Source organism: Onychomys torridus, chromosome 2 (assembly GCF_903995425.1).
Source record: "Onychomys torridus chromosome 2, mOncTor1.1, whole genome shotgun sequence".
NCBI classification, from domain to species: Eukaryota; Metazoa; Chordata; class Mammalia; order Rodentia; family Cricetidae; genus Onychomys; species Onychomys torridus.
Genome location: NC_050444.1, coordinates 81,653,639 through 81,672,119, shown reverse-complemented (window position 1 = coordinate 81,672,119; position 18,481 = coordinate 81,653,639). Strand labels below are relative to the sequence as shown.

At 53.6% G+C, this 18,481-nt stretch overlaps 1 protein-coding gene across 1 annotated transcript in view; it reads right to left on the bottom strand.

The window, feature by feature from the left end:
• Positions 1-18,481, bottom strand: part of Col27a1 (collagen type XXVII alpha 1 chain) — a 119,354-nt gene that overhangs the window by 12,429 nt on the left and 88,444 nt on the right. Inside the window, 15 exon segments of the mRNA XM_036178180.1 lie at positions 693-800; positions 1,492-1,599; positions 1,870-1,977; positions 2,059-2,112; positions 2,766-2,819; positions 3,071-3,124; positions 3,610-3,663; positions 3,770-3,826; positions 5,990-6,043; positions 6,829-6,882; positions 7,789-7,896; positions 7,993-8,046; positions 12,228-12,335; positions 15,531-15,584; positions 17,300-17,353. Coding sequence (XP_036034073.1) covers positions 693-800; positions 1,492-1,599; positions 1,870-1,977; positions 2,059-2,112; positions 2,766-2,819; positions 3,071-3,124; positions 3,610-3,663; positions 3,770-3,826; positions 5,990-6,043; positions 6,829-6,882; positions 7,789-7,896; positions 7,993-8,046; positions 12,228-12,335; positions 15,531-15,584; positions 17,300-17,353 — 1,083 coding nt within the window.

Below are 18,481 nucleotides of genomic sequence, written 5' to 3'. Positions count from 1 at the left end.
ACACACACACACATATTCTACTTTTTTTGTCTTGAGAAGTCTGCTAGACATATATGAATTTTATTGATCTCAAAAACTCACTTTTCTATTTATGATCTTCATCATTTCCTTTCTACCGCTTATATTGTGTCTATTTTTCTTAGATTCTTAGGATGGGCTCTGATGCCGCCATTGATTTAAGTTGCTACAAACACTGTCCAGTGCAGTCTGGGTAGAATCCCACCAATTTTGATGTAGTGTGCTCTTACTTTCACTTGATTCAAAATGCTAATTTACCTTCTGATTTCTTTTTGACTCATGGGTCATTTAGATGTCTAATTAGTTTCCAGCTAGGCAGAGCACAGGGAGACAGGGTGGACAAAAAGAATACTATCCCCAGAGCCCAGAGAGCCGAGTTCTTCCCATGATCCTGATTCCCATGTTGAATGGGCCACAGATTTCTTCTTCTAGCCCCGTGATACCTCTTTCCTGCAGAGGAGGAGAGTGCCATCTAGTGTTTAGAAAGTGTATGGCTCTGACTTTGGCATCAAGTATACAAGTAGCTTCTGTATGTAAATGTATGAATATGAGTGTTTGTGTGTATGTGCACGTCAGTGTATGTGCCTTTTGAGCATGTCTATGTGAGTGTGTGTGTACTTGTGGCTTTAGGCACATGGGTGCATGGTCATGTATATGCTCTGGGACTCACTTACCGGCTGGCCTTTGGCTCCTGGCTCCCCCTGGTTCCCAGGAAGGCCTGTTCCACCTTCTGTTCCTCGCTTTCCAGGGGGACCCAGTTGCCCAGGTAACCCAGTTTCACCCTTAAAGAAACACATCAAAATCACTAGTCAAGAGGATACACGTCCAAGACCAATGGAGGGGGAGTCTAGGGGCAGGAGACAGTGATTTCACGAGGTCTCAGGATGGCAGAGGGTAGAGGGAGGCATGAGGCTGAGGCAGGACAAGCGCACCCCCAAGCAGAAGGCCCCCATGACTCTGGCTTTCCCTCTGCTGTCCATCAAGGCTCTTTTCACTGTTCCTCCCCAACAAGACATGTAGGCTTCCTCTCCAAAACTTGTCCCTTACCCCCGCTCCCTGGCCAAATACGGGGTGGGGGGGTCCTAACCTTCCCCAACTACACCAAGAACTTAGGGAAGGCATTTACACAGTGCCTTTAGGGTATGGCCCCAGGCTAGACCCAGAAGCAGCTCAAGGAACCTTTCTAAGGAGGCCACAGAGAACCCCAATGGTAAGCAACCTGTTGTCTCACCAAGAACCACCAGAGGGCACCCGTGGACAACTCAACTAATGTGGAAGGGTTGTAAGGTTCAGTAGGGGGCAGTATTTATAGTCACTTGGATAAACTATCCTTTAAACTTGGGTCATGAGGGCAGGGATCCCCAAGTCTGCAACAAGGGTCCCATGTTCACATGGGCCTTAGGACATGGATGCTCTAAGAATAAATATTACAGTCACGACTAGGGCAGAAAGGAGAGATTAATAAAAGCTGACCTTGAATCCTGGAGGCCCCTGGGCTCCAGGTAAGCCAGCCACACCTGGGTTTCCTCTTCTCCCAGGAGGGCCCATGAGGCCAGGGGCCCCATCATCTCCCTGCTCTCCCTGTAAAGAAAACACGTGGGAGAATGTTCGCTGGCTGGGACCCAGTGAGTTGTAGAAGGAGGAAGGAGGTCACACTTGCCAGGGGGTAGGACAACATGGCCCAGTGACCAGGTGCTAGCATCAAGAGAGACAGTGATAAGAATCCTAGCAGATGAAAGACCATCTACCCATATGCCACCCAGCTCTCCAAATGACTCTTCAGGCCCATGGCCTGTGCCCCATAGCCCATGTAAGTCCCTGACACCCGTTGTTACCCAATGTCCTGCTTACCTGATACCCTGGCTGGCCATCCCTGCCAGGAATCCCATCAGGTCCAGCAATGCCCTCAGGGCCCTGCCTCCCTACCACGCCCCGGGGCCCTGGCAGCCCCTGCAGCCCCTGGAGGTACAGAAGAAGCTGGTCAAACCTTCTTAGGAGGACATCGAAACCAGTTGTGACAGAGGAGCTGTGGCCACTCACCTGAGTCCCCCTCCGGCCTGATGCCCCAGCCTTGCCAGGCTTTCCCTTAGGGCCCTGAAAAAGCAGAAACAAGAGAGAGAAAGAGACATTAGCAGGACCTAGGAGGATCATAGAGCCTGTGAATGAATGTGATCTACCAGAGAGCCACGTGCCTGGAATCCCAGGGCTGTGGCCACCCCTAGAGTTACCCAGGGCAATTCCTGCTGCTCTGGGCTCTGACTTCCTTCTCCGGCTCCCTTGCTGCTAAGACCATTCATTAGCACTACATTTGTGCTCAGAGCCGGAGCCTAGGGCCAGCTGGGCCAGCTGGTCTTGAGTGCGGATGTCCCTAAGGAGTGTGAGCCCAGGGGACATGGTGAGGAAGGTCTTTATCAAACTTAGAGGAGGGAACTACAGGGGTCAGGGGTCCACAGCAAGGAGTCACTCCTCTGTGGTCATCTTATCTCTCTCCTTTTCTCCCTCCCTCCTTCATCCTCCAACTAGCTCCTCCAGGTTCTCACTCCTTCACTGAAGCCTGGCAGAGATGGGAGCTGAGTTCCTGGCTACAAACTTCTACCCAGGGCCTGATCGCTCAGCCCACACGCACGGCTGCAGAGCCTGTGGAGGATGGTACCTCCCAGCCCTGCCTTGCTGACTGTGTGACCCTAGACCAGCCCATGGCCCTGACTTTGGGGCTCAGCCTCCCCACTGAACCCCAACCCTCTCACCTCTTCGCCTTTTGATCCTTTAGGTCCTGGCCGCCCCCGGGGTCCTGGATGCCCCTGCAAACCAAGGTAAGATGATGCCAGGTGGCCCCAGGCCTCTCTCCTGGGGAGGGTGGCCAGTCTCCACCTGGAGGGGGATGGGTGGGGAGGGGTTTGGGGGGTGCGGGCTCTGGGGGAGCCCAGGGTCAGGCCATAAAATATAGCAGGGGCTGCTTTCTCACGCCCTACTAAAGGGCAGACCCCTTTAAGTTTTCAAAGGTGGTCATTTCCGATGCTCTACCCTGCTTATAGCAAGATACAGGACTCACGGGCTGGCCCTGCTGGCCCGGCTTTCCACGGAGGCCTTGAACTCCCTCTTGACCCTGAAACCCAAGGAGAGACAGGTGAGGCCCTTCTGAAGTGGCCAGGGAACCATTGTTCTTCCTGGCCACGTCATTGACCTGTCTAGGTCCTAGCTGCTAAGTGAGTGGAACAGCAATTGACCAGCTTGAATGGAGGGAGAAGTAATGGTTACTTCTGTTACAAAGGCTGTTCCAAGACACAAATGGGGAGCCGAGGCAGCCCTCCACCACCCCCTCAACCCCCAGGAGAAGTGACTACTCAAGATCATGCTGGAAGGAAACTCAGCCAATGGGCTGGCTGTATGAACGGTTTATGTCCCCAACCTCACCCTCCATCTCTTGGCTGAGGTCGGGCCTTCCCTTCATGATGTTACCCTGGCCTCATAAAGGGGTGCTCTCTGCCCCTACAGCCAGTGGAGGAGGGTGGAGCAGGAGCCTGTGTCCAGTGCTGACTGCCTTCCCTTTTCCCATCATCACCACCCCAAAGGTAGAGCTCTGATACTCACAGGGTATCCAGGGTCGCCTGGCTCCCCCCGGTCTCCTCGATCACCCACAGGACCCTGAATGACAAAGACAGTGGATAAGCATGAACCCCACCTTCTGTGGGCTCTCAGGAGCCTGTGCCTGACGACAGTGAGAAGTCAGAGGAACAGGAAGGGAACTCACCCGATCTCCAGGTGGCCCAGGGGGCCCCTCAGCCTTGCCATCCTCTCCCTGCTGCCCCTGTGGACACCACAGAACCAGCATTAGGCAAGGACCACTCTGGGAGTTAGTGAACTGCAGGCTGGAAGGTGCCTTCCTCAGGGATGGAGGCCAGCCTCCATAGGCAGGCAGACTAGGAGACCAGCGGTCAAAATTGTCATTGTAGGTAATAGTGGTGACAGTGTGTCCACACGCCACATGGATGCCTAGGACAGGCTGAGAGAGGAGCAGAGACTGGAGTGGAGACCTTAGGCCAAGGCAGGCCATCCCAGGCCCCAGTCCAGATGTACGATGAGCTCTTGGCAGCCACACAGGTTAAAATGCAGCTGCACAGGCAGACGGGACCTCGGGGCTCAGACTCCAGCCCCAGAACACTGGTGTCTCCTCTCCTGGGAACCCCTCTGGACTCTAGCCAGGGCACTCCGAGCCCCCCACTGCCCACAGAACTGGGGGGAAACATGAGGAGCAGGAAGAGGAAAGTGGTCAGAACTAGAATGCAGCCCTGCCCGTCCGAATGTCGGTACCCTACCCTCAGCTGGGGCCCTGTGGCTCCCACAGACAGCAGTCAAAGGCAAGTGAGACCCAGCCTAGTGCCTAGAACAAACTGTCCCTGAAGAGGTGGGCTAGAGGGTAGAACCCCCTCCGTTCCTGCCCATGCTCTTGATCCAAGTATGGATGGTGTCAGGGGACCAGAAATCCTCAGTGGGTACCAGGGTATACCAGATAGTCTTTTGTTAAGTATGTTTAGGTTCCTTTCATATATCCTCTTGTAGATTCTACAGCTACCCTGGGATAGTTCCCCCACCCCCACTTTACAGAATAGGAAAACGAGACCCATGAAAAGAACCATCTTAGTCAGGGCCAGTCAGGAATCAAGGGCCAAGACATACCACACCACCAGTCTGGCTGCAGTGTGGGGACACGATCTGAGCATTAAAATGTTAGTGGACTACTCCACGTGGCCTAGTTCTGAGCCTTGTCCCCTCCCTCTGGCCACCTGTATAGACAAGGACACTGACTACAAGTGCAGACTGGTTCATACTCTGGGTTTGGTGCTGACTAGGGAGTGGGGCTCAGCAGTACCCTCCTACCACTGTTTAGAAGTGGGTCCCTATGCTCCAGGAGGCTGGGTTTCTCCACCTGTTCTGTACAGCAACGGCAAGAGGATGTTAGGGAAATCCTGGGGGAAAGAGCAGGGCTTCCACGAATCTCCTTTGCAACCCACTACCTGTCCCAGCACTGGCCAGTCTGTGGTTGGCTATTCATTATGGGACGGCCATGAGCCACAGAACAACATTCCCATCAACAATAAGCCATACTCTCCCATAGCGTTATGTCACCTACAGATGTCACAGCCCTCTACTGCATGCCAATACATTTTATGGGGGCTGCCTCTGACCCTGAGTGATGGCACTGGGGGCTCTGTCTCCACCTGGCCTTGGGGTTTGTATGCACCCTCTGCGTCATCCCTGGCAGCCTTATGATGGCTGAGGAGAGCCAAGGGCTTGAGTGTACTCCTTACAGCCTCTCAGGGACCATGCCAGGGCCTGCCTGGACCACTGTATTTGCAGATCTGTACTTAGCCAGGCAGGAGGAGGGGCCCAAGGACAGCATGCCAAGCCAGTGTGACTCACCACAGCAGGACTTAGTTAGTGGGGAGCTGAGTCGGCAAAAGAACCGAGGGCTGGAGAGGCCAGAGACAAGGAGGCAAAGGCAGGCCTGCTAGGAAGCCTTGCAGCTATGAGGAGGGGAAGGAGGGGGAAGAGGGGAACCGAGAGTTCTGCCAGGTCCACCGGGCATCGCTGGAGACATGACCCAGGGGCCATTCCTTACACCTTCAGGGCCTCATGTGCTCCTTTCTGTGAACAGTGTTCACGACCAGCCAAGATGTTCATCTCCAGAGCCCCAGTGGGAGGGCATACACTCCTGGAGCCCTCGCCCTCCTCCTGAGTCCTCTCCTTCTCCTGCGTCCCTCCTCCCTTGTGCTGAGTGAGCTCCCTGTGTGCAGCTTCTGTGCTCCCATTCACAAGCATTGAGTGAGGGGAAAACAGAGACTTGGTCGTGACACCTTGTTCATTTCTGCCAGGCGACCCTGAAGCCAGGAGTGCAGGGATGCCACGTCCTGCTCCATGCGACCCAGAGCTGGTCTTGATTCTAGCTACTGCTCAAAGATGCAACACCTACCTTCTCGCCTTTGGGCCCAGGAGGCCCAAGAGGTCCTGTGATGCCTTTGTGTCCCTGCAGGCAGACAAAATAGAGAGAACTAAAGAGGAGGGTTTGAGGACACAGGAGGGACAAATGGCAAAGGATGTGGACTCAGTCATGGGGACAGGATAACAGGATCACCCCTGCCTGCACCTCCCTGGGCCCTCCCTAGCTTTCCAGATATGCCTGTTGGTTCCTGTGCCAACTTGGGTAGTAGCTGTGGTGCCCTGGGGGCCAGCTAGGGTCAAAGTGGGGAGAAAGCTAGCGTGTCAGAGTGGTGGGAAGAGGCCACCTGGACTTGCAGATGACTCTGGGTTGGCACCCCCTCGCTAGTCCTGCCTCCATTTCTTCTGTCCTTTCTTTCTCTGGCTGTGTCCCCTGGATTCCCTGGATCTGGCAAGGGCCACCCAGGCTGGCCAAAAGCACCAAGCTGCCGGGCCCAGCCTGCACATGTGTTTTCTAACCGCTCTGAGCCTCATTCCTCTCTAACCAAGACTGTCCTTTCCGAACCCCCAGCTCCTGAATGTGTGTGGAGGCTCTGGGAGCACAGTGGTCCCTCTTTAGAGGACAAATGAAGCTCAGATGTATATGGAGCACCCGCCATCTGCCAGGAGGACTCGGACCTGGGGTGGGTACTGGCACTCCCTCTGGCCCATCACTGCAGTTCTGCCCTTACCTCCACCCTAATCTATGGGTCCTGGAGTCCCCTCAGGCTATGAGACCTGGATCTCCTTCCTTCTGGTGGGAAGGATGCCCAGGATACAGGGACAGAGTTCCAGAGGGTGGGAAGGAGATTCGCCTAAATGGGTGTCACTTACATTATAACCAGCCAATCCTGGCTCTCCTTGGGCTCCCATCCGGCCTGGAGCACCCTAGAGAGGAGGAGATCCTTGTTAGTATGCAGTGTGGCTCCCACAGCTGGGGCATGGTGGTGACTCCCTCCCCTGGCACAGCCACTCAGCTCAGCAGCCTGGCACATACAACGATGTCTTGAACCAAGGAGGACAAGGTGGAAGGCAAGAGGGCCTTTTCCCAGGCTGCCACCAACTTAGCCCTTCCTTCTCTCTGCTCCTGTGGTTTATGAAGATGCAGGCAGCTTTTTCCAGAACCTTTACAGCCACCGGAGCTAAGGCACTGTTAGTGCTCAAACTTCTGGGATTTCCGGTTAATGAGTATTATTAAGGAACCTTTCCCTACTCTGCTTCCTCCATCCCACTGCTATCCAGGCTTGCATTACCTGAGTCTGGATTCCAGGGGTGAAGCCCTGTCTAACAGATGCTACTGCATATCTCCCCAGCTTTTATCCACGGGATCATGTGCGTGGCAGGAATCCACCACCATGAACACTTTTACGCCATGTCAAAGGGTACTGCTCCATTTGCTCAAAGATGCCACCACACCCCTCTTCTGCTCACACTGGAGTCTTCTCTCACCTCAGCTATCATCCTCTTTGGTTTTGTCTCAGCAATCTAGCAAGGCCCTGAGATTCTTTTCCAACCATCCAAGGACCTGCAGTACCTCACCCTGTACCTAGGGATCTGGCTCCATCCCCACCCCTCAGGGTCCACAGAAAGCACCAGGGATTCATTGCAGCCTGAAGTTTGCAAGATACAATTTGCCTCTCATGCCTGTGTGCATTCAGGGGCTGTGGCTTTGGGCAGTTCTCAAAGGGATCTGGGGTAAAAATGACGTGGTTGGGACAGTGGGGTGGGTGATTCTTACAGGGAAGCGGGTGCCTCTCCCTATTCTTGTTCCCTCCCCCAAGCCCAAATCCTCACCATTGGTCCTAGGGTGCCTCGGGACCCTTTAGGACCTGGGGTGCCAGGAGGCCCAGGCTCTCCGGGGATGCCCATTTCCCCCAGCTGTCCTTGGTAGCCCTTGGCACCCTGCAGAGAGAGAGAGAGAAAGGAGTTGCCTGTGGCTGCTGGCTCTGGAAGGAAGGTGGGTGGGGAGGATGTGACCCTCGAAGGCAGGGGACCTACCTTAGCTCCTATCTGGCCCTTCTCACCCTGCTTGCCAGGCTTTCCTTCGGGACCCTGAGGAGACACAAAAGCAAGAGCAGGAGAAAGTTGAGGAGGAGGAAGGTAGCTCTGAGAAGCATCCTGATTGGGAGTTCAACACCTGGTTCCAAACCCGTGTCACTCAGTCCCTATGTGGCCTTGAGCATAACCGAACTTCCCCATTGGCATCCTGGTCTGTGTCATGGACACGCACTTTAGGTGGCCTCATAGAGCTTAAGGATTCACCTTGGTGACATGGCACATTCGCAACAGTGTCAGCCACAGCAGGTGTTTGGAGCATGGAGGTGGCTTCTGCAAGGGCAGGTCTCTCCTGCTGCCTCCACCACGGACCCAGTTAGGTAAAGTACAGGGACAGGCTATCTGTACCGAGCCCTCCCTAGAGACTCCCTTTACAGACAATCACCCCGTTTCCTCGAGGATCAAGATCCCATCGTACTGAGGTCATCAGCACACGAAGCCGTGCCAAACTGCTTCCATGGGTGCTGAAAATTCAAACTCAGCTTGTTTGTGGAAAATTCAAACTCACACTTGTGGCGCCAACACTCTACCCACTAGACCATCTCCCCAGCTAGGCCCAGGTCCCACTGGTGCACAGCTGGCCCTGATGCAGTCACCAAGTGGTTTTGTCCACACCCCAGTCACTGCTGTAGACTCCCGGGGAGTCTCTTCACAGTGAGCACCATGCTGGGACCCAGTGTCTTCCTCTCCCAGGTACCCAGGCCATTCCCTCTGTAGGTCAAATGTGCCATCTCAGCTGCAGGTTTTCCAAAGTCTAGGCACAGATCCAGTGTTCTCAGGGAAACATACATCTGAGCTGGGGTATCTCTGTGAGTAAATCTGCAAAACTCAGTACAAAGAAGAGAAGGAAAAGGTCCTGTTTGTGGTTTTTAAAGTTCTATTCTGTTTCATTACATTTCCATTTCTTTCTTTTTTTTTCTTTTTTCTTTTCTTTTCTTTTTGGTGTTTTGAGACAGGGTTTCTCTGTACAGTTTTGGTGCCTGTCCTGTATCTCGCTCTGTAGACCAGGCTGGCCTCGAACTCACAGAGATCCACCTGCCTCTGCCTCCCAAGTGCTGGGATTAAAGGTGTGCGCCACCACCGCCCGGCACATTTCCATTTCTTTAGCATGTGGCAGGGAGCACACGCCACAGGGCGTGTGGTGAGGTCAGAGGACAACCTGTGGTAGGTGGTTCTCTACTTTCACCATGTGGGTTCTAGGGATTGAACTATGGTTGTCAGGCTTGGCAGCAAGCACCTTTACCTGCTGAGCCATCTCGCTGGGTCCCATTAACGCTTTCTAAATATTGGTATTATGTTGAAAGACTATTTCCGATCTGAAGGAATGTCACTTTATTCATCCTGCTTGTTCACTGAATTGCTTACTGGAGGACTTGAAGTTACATGTGTGGCCCTCCTCTTCTGACCTCACAGCTCCAGCTGAGCAATGCTGCTGTAACAATAAGAAACCCATCCCCCTTCTCCACAGCTTCTCAGGCACCGTGTCCTGCCTCAGTCTGAATCTCAGAACTGGTACAGTGGCAGGGGGGATGGGACCAGGCCTCTGTGGGGACAGGGGACCCTCCCGCTGTGAGCACCTTGTGGTGGAACTCTGAGATCATTAGAGCACCTGGAACCTATCACAGAGAGGCAGAAAGCACCTGTTGTTGGGGACACAGCAGAGACATGGGTTTCTGGGCAGTTTGACCATTGTCTGTGTGCCACAAAGCACTTATATAAAGACTAAGGTGGCATCACCAGTCTGTACACTCTTATGTGATCACTAGTGCGGTCCTTCAAGGATGAAGTCTCCTCGCATAGCGTGTGACCATAGACACATTTCTAGAAAGGCCCTGGTGGCTTATAAAATGCTATTTTCAAGTAAGCAGCTGTCTCCAGGCCACAGTATAAAAAACATTCCTCAGGCAGCCACAATGCCAAGGAAACCCAAATCCAGAGTTTGTGTCCCTAGCCTGAAGTGCACATCAGCCAGAGACAGCCACCCGGCCAAGGCTGGCGTATGAGAACTCAGGGGGACCACTGAATGACAATCTCACACTGTCGTCATGGCCACCACAGACGTGTGGCCAACCACAGCCACCGCCAGCAGCTTCTATGCATTTTTCCCCTCCAAATGTTCCTGTTTCTGTGCATTTTTGTAAAGGCTTTTCTTAGCTAATGTTCTCCTCCCCACTCTCTGGTGTGTGTATGTGTACAGTGTGTGCATCTGACTATGTACGTACACATGCCTGTGTGCACACATGTGGAGGTCAGAGGACATTCATTGCATGTCTTCCTCTATTGCTCTTAGCCATACTGCCTGGAGACAAGGTGTCTCACTGGACCAGAAAGTTGCATTTGAGCTATGCCAACTGGCTGTCATGTTCCTAGGATCAAGATCCCAATGTACTGAGGTCATCAGCACATGAAGCCACGCCCAACTGTTTCCATGGGTGCTGAAGATTCAAACTCAGGTTGTTTGTGGAAAATTCAAACTCACGCCTGTGGAGCCAACACTCTACCTACCAGACCATCTCCCCGGCTGATTTTCTCTTCAAGGTTGAGAGATGGGTAGCAGTTTGCCTGACACACTGAAGGAGGGTAGCTCAAGCCAGGAACCCAGGCATGACCTTTGAACTCAGGTTTTTAAGGATATGTCTAGGTCGGTGGCTCCCTACTCAGCACCAGAACCACACACTCACTGACAGAATGGCCTTAGGACTTTAGAACTCAAAAATAACCTTGGCACCCATTCTTTCCAAATTTTCAACATAGCAAGACTGAGGCCAGAGTTGGCCAGGGGCATCTGCAAAGTCACACAGGGGATTAGTGAGGTGAAAGCCCTTCTCACCCACATACATCCCCAGGGCTGAGGCTAGCAGCAGGCCGGTCTGACAGGCACACACACACACACACACACACACACACACACACACACACACCCGCCTGCACTCTCGGGCTGGGCAGTGACCTCATCCCCTTGCTTCTGAGAGCCATTAGCACTTCAGATCTATTTTTAGGTAACAAATACTTTCCCACGGCCAGTATGTGGCTGGCTAGTCTGGATCCTTCCCAGACTGGTCACTTCAATGGCTGAGGAGCCATCAGGGGCAGGCCAGAAGAAACATGGGCTGCTGAGACCAGGTAACAGCAAGACTTTGTCATCAGTGGGTGCACGGGGCCAGGGGGCGGGCAGTAGGGAAGCATCCAGCTTGAGGAATTGGGCTAAGGCCAAGGCTGGCTCAGAGCAGACACACCTGCAGGCCTGACACTCCGGTGGCTTATTTGCAAGGTGGGTGGATTCCAGGGGTCTGGCAGGACACTGAGCTGGCCACAGAGTCCTGCTCCATACACACCCTTGGCTCCATTACAGAATCAAGCACCAAGCCATTAGACAAATACCAGAATACACTACCTTTCATCCATCCTTGTCCCCACAGCCTGTTCAGGCTCTGAATTCCAGTGAGGCCACAGCAGAGGGACAGGATGTACACACAGAGGTTGAAATCTTGGCTCTGCTCTTTCTTACTGTGTGACTCAAGACGGGTTCCTTTACCTCTCTGAGCCTCCCAGCCCTCACGGCTGCTATCTAATTAAAGAACATTCTGGAAAGTACTAGATATGCTGTCTGCAAACACCGAAACAGAATAGTTTCTGTCCTCTACCGGGGTTCTGGGGCCCAGAGAAGACACTCCTGGTATCTGTGGTCAAGACCGGATAAGGTTCTACCAGCATGAGGGGCAGAGTTTCTGTCTTCCAAGTCAACAATGTGTCATATCTACAGTGTCACGGAAGGAAAACGTAAACCTAAACCATACAGGGTCCTGACCTCCTCAGGAGTCTAGACAAGGGTCAAGGATGGCTTTCAAGGCTAGCAACTGTCTGTGAGGACAGCTGAAGGCACACAGGGGTACAGGAAGGATAGGAAAGAAGGGAGCGTGTACTCGACAGAGGGATGAGCAGGTGCAAAGGCCCTGAGGCAGGTCAAGCTTGTCCCAGGAGCTAAGAAGAAAACGGGCTGGGTGTAGAGTTGGATGGGATGAGGTTACGGGCCACAGGGAACAATTTTTCCTGAGGGGATAGGAAGCCACAGGAAGGCTGGTCAGGGAAGAGACTAAGTAGAAGACTTCTCAGGAGGCCTGGACAGGTGTGAGCATCCCTCACCCGGAGCCCCATGCTGCTCGAAGCTGCACACTCACCCGGACGCCAGTGACGCCTGGGGGCCCAGGGAGCCCATCCTCTCCTTTCAGTCCCTCCTGGCCTTTCTCACCACGCTCACCACCCGGTCCTGAGTCACCTTTGTCCCCCTAGGCAGGAGGAGGAGGAGAGAGAACATCAAAAATCAGGTCATCAAAAGCTCTAGACCTCAGGTCACCTGGAGACCGATAGCCAGTTAGGTACCCTCCATGCCTTCCACACTGGAGGCAGCCTCACCACAGCCTCCCCTAGAGGTCGACACTTTTGGTGTCATCTACAGATGAGGAAACGGAGGCAGAGCTAAGTCAAGCCAGTTGGGGTGCAGTTAATTTGTAACTGGCACCATGTCCTGGAAAATGGGGGTCCAAGGGAGGAACTCTTATGAGTTACAAAGGGTAGCAAGGACTCCCCGAAACTGAGGGAGAGGGAACTGTAAGGGTCTGTCATATGAAGAGACCCCTTGCACAGGCTTTAAGAACCCAAGGCATGGGCGTTTTGGGTTCTCCACAAGCACTGGTTTCCAACAAACCATGGATGTACCCCTTGATGGTGTACTCCGGTTCATCCTGCCTCTTCACCATCTTTCCCTTGGGACCCGGGCAGAACTGAGTTGCCTGGCCCCTCCAGGGCAGGGTATGGGCCATGACTCTGGCAGTGGCTGCAGGGCCAAGCAGTGTCCATCACAAGCCTTTCTCTGGGGGGCTGCCAGACATGGAGCCTGGGGCATATCTGTGCAGCCTAGCTGCAACTGTTGCAGGTCCGGAGAGGAAGAAGGCATGACATCCCATGGTGTGTGTGTGGGGGGGGGGGGGGGGGTTAGGAGCAGGCTCGGGAAGGTACAGTGCTGCCTTGCAGTAGTTGATGGGGGATGTTGACGATCGCACATGGGGCTCAGAGCAGCTGTGGGATGGGGGGCAGATGGAATGTGGCCAGGCCGGGCCAGGAAGAGAGGCTCAGGATACAGAGGTGATGGCGAGAGCCTGACCTCTGGGGAAACAAGACTGGCATGAGGAGTTGTAGGTACTTTCCAGCTGGACCTGGGGGACAACCACAGATGACACACGAGGGAGGCCGGAACCGAGGAGCCGGCCAGCGGAGAGCGGAGCTGGCCACCAGGATGGCCCGCACGGTCCCTTTCCACTGAGTGTCTCGGGTTCCAAGCACAGCCTGGCACAGAGACCTGCTGGCTCAGACCCAGCTCTCAGAGACTCCCCTGGCTCCAGGACTGCGCTCTGGCTTGTCATTCTGGCCACCTGCTCTCTCATTTGTAGGCCGGGTGCTCCAGGTAGCCAAGCTAGGCCTACGTCCAAACCAGTCTCCAGCGACTATCCATGGCCTGACTCCCACACAGCTGGAAAGGGAGGGGGTGCCGTGGGGCCCATGATAACGGGCTGTAAGGGTCCCTAGAGAGTTCTGGAATCTGTGATATCAGCCAAGGCTCAGAGAGCTGTCTGGGTGGCCTATCTCAACCCTCCCAGTCCACAGATGGAAGAACTGAGGACGGAAGTCTAGGAGGTAAGCGAGCAACAGAGCCCATGGAGAGCCAGGGTTCTGAGCTCAGGTCACGATCCTTGAAGTACGCTCAGTAACTGCGACTCTGGCCAGCTTGATCAAAAAGGCCCCCGGACAGATGGAATATGAGAGACTGTGTACTTCACCCAGCACAGCCCCTGGCAGTGTGTGCTGCGGGCGACTGCCACCAGGCCCGTTACCAACAGAGACACTGCACACGAGAGCACTGTGCAGGCTGCGTCCAGAGAAGGAGCAGCTTACACCAGGAAGGCGATCCGCAGACATACACTTTAGGGTGCGTGTCCACTTCCAGGAACACTCAAGGACCAGGAAGCGACATCTGAGTGGCCACTCCAGTCCAAGGACAAGGGTGTGGTTGGCTGTGGAAGCCAGAGGTGAGAGTTTGAAAAGCAGAGGTCGAGAGGTTGTGAAAAGCCTGGACCTGCAGCAAAGACTCCAGGAGAAAAGTGTCCGTGCAGAAAGGGATGAGGCTGTGGTCTCGGTTTCCTCGTTTCTCCAGTGGGGACACTGATGTTTCCAGCTGGGAGGCTGCTGGAGCCTGGATGAGTTAATTCTCAGCGAGCCCTTACAGCGTGCCAGCACTGACACTCCTGGCACACACAGTGCTTGCACCATTAGGACTGTTGGCACCGCCACTGGGTACGGCCAGCATCTGGCCAAGGAGGGTTCTGCTCAGATTCCCTCCACAGTTGTACCAGGAGGCAGCAGAGCTGGGGCTAAGAGCAAGTAGATAAACCAAGAGCGCCAACAGGGGGCGCTCTTTCACTTGCAAGGAAAACAGAAGAGCTGGCAAGACAAGACCCGGAGGCAAAACGTTCTCTGGACCCAGGGCGACTGTGGAGAGGGCAGGGTATGAGGGCCTAGCTCTGGGGTTGGGAAACTGAGACTCAGAAAAGTGGAGGTGCTTCAGTGAGATCTGTGGAGAGCAGGTTAGAGAGGTCCTTAGAGCGGGGGCATGCACTCTAGGGGGCAGTCTCTCCTTGGTCATGGTGTGACCGGGTCAGTCCAGAGAAAGTCTCCCTGTAGAACCAGGCTCAGGAGACTGGAACAGGCCTGAGGCTGAGGGTGGAGCGATGCCTACTCCTCATCTGCCCGCCTGCAGCTCAGCTGAAAGCCTACAGCTCCCACAGGGAACAGCAGTATCCCTAGAAGTACTTGCGATCCACTGACCCTTCACTCACAGCCAGACTCTGACCCCGTGCCTAATTACCTTCCCATGAGCCTCATGTTTTTCCCTCCTCTTCAGAATGGGTGTGCAGTCCAGCAGAGCGAGAGGGAACTTTGGGGCCAGAAAGGCTTTGGCTTGGGTGTTAGACATACAGATAGTGGCTGTGTGTCTACAGCAAGCCTTTTAACTTCTCTGAGTCTGTTTCCCCATCTGGAGACAGCACTCTACTAGCATTAATGGCGGTGAGATATAGAGGGTTCAGCATCGTACCTGGCATCCCCGTGACTAGTTCCTCCTGAGTGATGGCTTATAGACTCTGGCAATGATCAGAACTTTTCAGTTCTTTAAGGATGTTTAGACGGGAAGGGATATCAAAGCCCCATGCTGGGCCAGGCTTAGCTGACAGAAGCTGGTGTTTTCATGGGAGGAGGGAAGACCCAAGGTGGCAAGCCCCATGGGAGTTGCCAGTGGGTAGGCAGAGCAAAGCAGCCTTGGCTCTGCTGATCCTCCCTCACTGTCCTGTCCAGAGGAGGAGCTGGTCTCTGTGGGAACTAGAGCAGGGATGGAAGCAATTCGCAGATCCTGGCCCAGACACACAACTTACCTTCAGCCCATCGGGCCCCACGGGGCCAATGTCTCCCTCAAGGCCTGGCTCTCCCTGGTAGAAAAAGATGAGGAGGTATTACTGGGTAGGGGTGTAAGGGGCTTTCCTTTCCCCCCTCCCTGGGGATGAGGGAGTTAAGAACCTATTGGTTCTCGGGAATTGAACAAGTGGATTTTTAAGGGGAAGAAGAGGGCCACAGAGCCTCATAGACTGGGCACCCAGGTTCACCGGTTAAAGTGGGGAAGCAGTGTGGTCCTGTGGGTAAGAACAGGTTCTAACAAGGGCCAACCTCAGCATCACCAATGTTTGTGTGACCTCAAGCAGAATCTTAATCTCTACAGGAGCCTGTTTTTTATCTGGAAAACATGGCTGACAGAGAGTGGATGGTAGCCTCCTGAGACCTCCTTCCGGGAGCTGGAGTAAGTGTTCCTGGAGAATGTAAAGCTAGTTCATGGTCTTCTGTGGGCAAGTTTGAGAAAGATGCTAAAAATGCCAAGGGCTCATTTAACGCCCCTGTTAGTCCTTCCAGCTCTAAAAAGGTCCCGGTTCTCCAAACAGCTGTCAACTTAAAAATTAGCATCTCCCTCTGGTTTTAGAATTCAGAGATGTCCAGAGGCAGAGTTAGGAGGGAACACAGGTCGGCAGATGCACGAATGGCAAAGGGTGACAAACGAGCAAATTCTGCTCCTTTCATACCCATGGCAGACATCAATAATCAATCCACTAGAAGATAAGCTCCATTAGACAGGCCTCCTGTTACTCACTTAATGCTCCTTTCATACTCATGGCAGACATCAATAATCAATCCACCAGAACATAAGCTCCATTAGACAGGCCTCCTGTTACTCACTTAATGCTCCTTTCATACCCATGGCAGACATCAATAATCAATCCACTAGAAGATAAGCTCCATTAGACAGGCCTCCTGTTACTCACTTAATGCTCCCAGACTGTGAGAAATATGCCTGATGCACAGTGGGTGTTGGGGAGTGCTCATCTAGTTTATTGAGTCTAGATAGGGCTTTAGGACCTTTCTTAACACAGCTTTCTAAACAGATTCAACTGACAAGGTTGGTGGGCACACACAGCTAGTTTTTCTAGACTCTAAGCTCTCATATTCTCTTCTGCCCTTTTTATGGAGTCTCTGGAAACTGGGCATGGAGAGTGTGGGGCATCACAAGACAAGATGGAAAATGAGGAGGCTGTGTGAGGAGCTGGTGCTCTGAAGGCTGCCTGCACAAACGCTCTCTCACTCTTGGGCCTTACCTACCCTGTCTGTAAGGTGCCAAGGGTACCTGCTGTGTCCTTACATGTCCCAGGGGTCCACATTCAGGCAGAGGCACAGAGCACAGAGAGAGAGACATGGGAGTCTCATGGGGCTTATGAGAACAAGGGAACCTTGTGGGTTTCTTTGGGAATGTGATGGCTAACTGTAGAACAGTTCTCGAAGAAACGTATTTGAAGGGAAGTGTTTGGAGGTTAACTGCTTCTGGAAGGCCTGAGTTCATAATGGAGTTAACTGCTTGACTGCAGGCCTTCTCAGAGCCTTGCAGATGCAGCTCTAAGTGTGCCACAGGACAGCAAGCCCACTGGTGCCCAACACTGTGGCCACGGAATGCTTCCTCTCCACAGTGATGCTGGGTACTGAGGGAGGCCTGCCAAAGCCGTGAGGACTCCCGGAAATCGGAGAGGCTCTGGGGTTGATCCAAGCCCTTCTGCCCACTGCTCAAACTACTGGGAGCTCTCGAAGGAAAATGTGCTTCACTTACCCGCTGCCCGATGAGGCCCTGCTCCCCAGGGGGGCCCAGAGGTCCAAGGTCACCCTAGAAGCCAAACACAGTCCATGTGGGTGTGCATAGCCAGCCTCAGCCTTCGCCAGCCCTTATTTCCAGCTTTGACCAGGGCTGGAGAAGCTGGGGAAAGTTACCTCCTGAGAACAATAGAGAAATGCTAACACATCAGCCCAAACCCCTGCTCCAAGGAAGTCCCAGCCAGGGGTTCTCCTCCACTAGGCAGCAGGACCACCTCCACCATCACTCACCATCATCACCATCACCATCACTGCCATCACCACTTCCACCCCAACCAGCATCACGATATTACCACACCCTCACCATAACCATGACAAACAGCAAGATCACTATCACCCTCACCATCATCATCACCATTATTGTAATCACAACTAGCACTACAATCACTATTATCACCTCTGTTGCCCTCACCATCATCACTGCATCACCACCACCTCCACCATTATCCCCACCACCACCATCACTACTAACACCATCATTATCCCCACTGCCATCAATCTATCCCCACCACCAGAAACACGATCATCACTGCATCACCACCATCACCACCACTGCATCACCACCACTGCATCACCACCACTGCATCACTACCATCACCACCACTGCATCACCACCACTGCATCACCACCATCACCACCACTGCATCACCACCACTGCATCACCACCACTGCATCACTACCATCACCACCACTGCATCACCACCACTGCATCACCACCATCACCATCACTGCATCACCATCACTGCATCACCACCATCACCATTACGGCATTACCATCACCATCACTGCATCACTATCACCACCACTGCATCACCACCATCACTGCATCACTACCATCACCATCACTGCATCACCATCATTGTATCACTACCATCACCATCACTGCATCACCACCATCACCACCACTGCATCACCATCACTGCATCACCACCATCACCACATCAACATTATCACTGCATCACCACCATCGGTGCTGGCCATGCTGTTCTAAACATCATCCAAATGAGCAGGACCTTCAGAAAATCCTGAAGGAACAGTGTCATCTTTCAGAAGCTGGCCCCAGTGACATACTCAAGGTCAAAGCGGGCAGCATGGCTAGGGGAGCCTGGGCAGTAGACAGTTCTGCTGAACATCATCTTCC